The 1,847-nt window shown below is 42.2% G+C and overlaps 1 protein-coding gene across 4 annotated transcripts in view; it reads right to left on the minus strand.

Moving 5' to 3' along the window:
- Positions 1–355: 355 nt before the first annotated feature.
- Positions 356–1,847, minus strand: part of LOC119584411 (RING finger protein unkempt homolog) — a 17,929-nt gene continuing 16,437 nt past the window's right edge. For all 4 annotated transcript variants that reach the window (XM_037932999.1, XM_037932998.1, XM_037932997.1 and 1 more), the window contains exons 11-14: positions 1,436–1,681; positions 1,117–1,230; positions 655–825; positions 356–492 (exon numbers count right to left, since the gene is read on the minus strand). In XM_037932999.1, coding sequence (XP_037788927.1) covers positions 433–492; positions 655–825; positions 1,117–1,230; positions 1,436–1,681 — 591 coding nt within the window. In that variant the 3' untranslated portion in view covers positions 356–432. The remainder of the gene's footprint in view (positions 493–654; positions 826–1,116; positions 1,231–1,435; positions 1,682–1,847) is intronic.

Here is a 1,847-nt window from a genome sequence, read left to right on the forward strand (position 1 = left end):
GAGACGGTCGATCCGTTCGGGTCCCAGACTCTTGCATAATAAAGCTCCCAGGGTGCCACTTGGCTGCACTGCACAGGACCCGCAGAGAGGGGGCTGGACCCTGCACTCACAATGTCCCTAAAACGTCTCTTTGGCCCTTTGGAATCGGATGAAGATCTCTTTCCGTCAACAACCACAAAAAAGCAAATAGTTCCATGGTAGAGGTTGAAGGAAAACTTCACTTTCCATAAATTATAAATTGTACGTCACTTCACGTGCAAAAATAGCCTATCGATAATGCTTCTATGAGACTACCACCATGAGCCGGCAGGGACCAAGGCAACGTTAGTCATCACTTGGTGTACTTTTTTCTTCATTTCTATTGTCCTTATTAATAACTTTTTTGCTGTCAAAAGGCCTGCCATCTTGACTTGGTTTCTAAACTGCTTCTCCTTACCATGTAGACACCACGCCTGGCCACTGTTCTGTCTTGAGGCCATAATTGTTTATTACCTGTAAAATAAGGAAAATAAAACTTTAAAGCATAAACTTTGGCTAACCTCTTCTAGTCTAAATTATTGTGCAGCTAAGAGATATGTCTATTAAAAACTGATAAAGAGGCATATACATATACAAGTACAAACGCCTTCACACTCAAATGACAAGCATTCAAACCTTTTCTACAGATTCTAAATCTTGGCGCAGCTGTGACTGCAGAGCCTTGAGGGTATGGAGAGGCAGGTTCTCGAGGTCGCTGTGCGGGTGAAGAGCCTGCACATATGGGCCTAATCCCCCGGTCTTTAGCTCCTCCATTTCCTTCTGCTGAGCTGCTATCTTTACTGCAAACTGTAGTGCATGGACGTGGAGGCAGATTAAAACAAAGTAGTCATGCTTGTTAGATTTATGACAAAAGATTTGCAAATAAAAAAAAGTAATGAACTATTTGTTTTTCCTCTGCACTTCCATAACTATGCTTTTACTAAAACTATTTCTGCATATAAACATTCCTTCCATCTAAGACCATGATTTAATTTCTTTAGTAAACTATATACTACACAACATACAACAAAAGATTTTGCTGTGGGAAAATAAGATATATACAGGAACATTATTATAAATTAATGAATCTATGCTCACCTCTTCTTTGGTTTGTTCAGATAATTTGAATTTCCTATTAGCATCGTCGGCTTCTCTTCTCCACGCTTCACATGCAGTCCGCGCTTGTGCAATGCCTTCTTCCCAAGATGCCAACTGGAAAAGAAAGTTGGAGACAAGGGCCTTCAGAAAATCACTATAAAATGTGCTTGTTAATTAACAGTACAGAGGAATGAAGAGAGAGAAAAAAAGAGAAACTGCTTATCTAAAGATTACTTATACATGTATATATACACATATAAAAATATGCATCATCCATGAAAATGAGTGTTCATGACAACAATGTCTAACTTATCCTGACCTTTGCCCTATTAGTAGCCAGCTCTTCCCGTAACCGCTGAATCTCTGAGGTGGAAGAGCTACTACTGCCAGAGAAGGGCGCCATGAGTGGCGACTGTGACAAGGGGTTGCTAAGGGGGTTACGTGTGTGTGGGGACATGTTGGTGCCAAGGTCAAAGAGGCCACCCCCACCACCCCCGCTCGTAGATGGGAACCCTGTCCCAGAGATCTTGCCTACTCCGTTCACACCCAATAATGCGGCCACACCCTGTCAGAGGAGGTTGAAATTTGGGGTAAAGATACTGCAGAAAGACACATATATGTATGCACACATATGCAAACACACACAGATACACACACACACACACACACACACACACACACACACACACACACACACACACACACACACACACACACCACACACACACACA

The sequence above is a fragment of the Penaeus monodon genome, chromosome 18, assembly GCF_015228065.2.
Source record: "Penaeus monodon isolate SGIC_2016 chromosome 18, NSTDA_Pmon_1, whole genome shotgun sequence".
NCBI lineage: Eukaryota > Metazoa > Arthropoda > Malacostraca > Decapoda > Penaeidae > Penaeus > Penaeus monodon.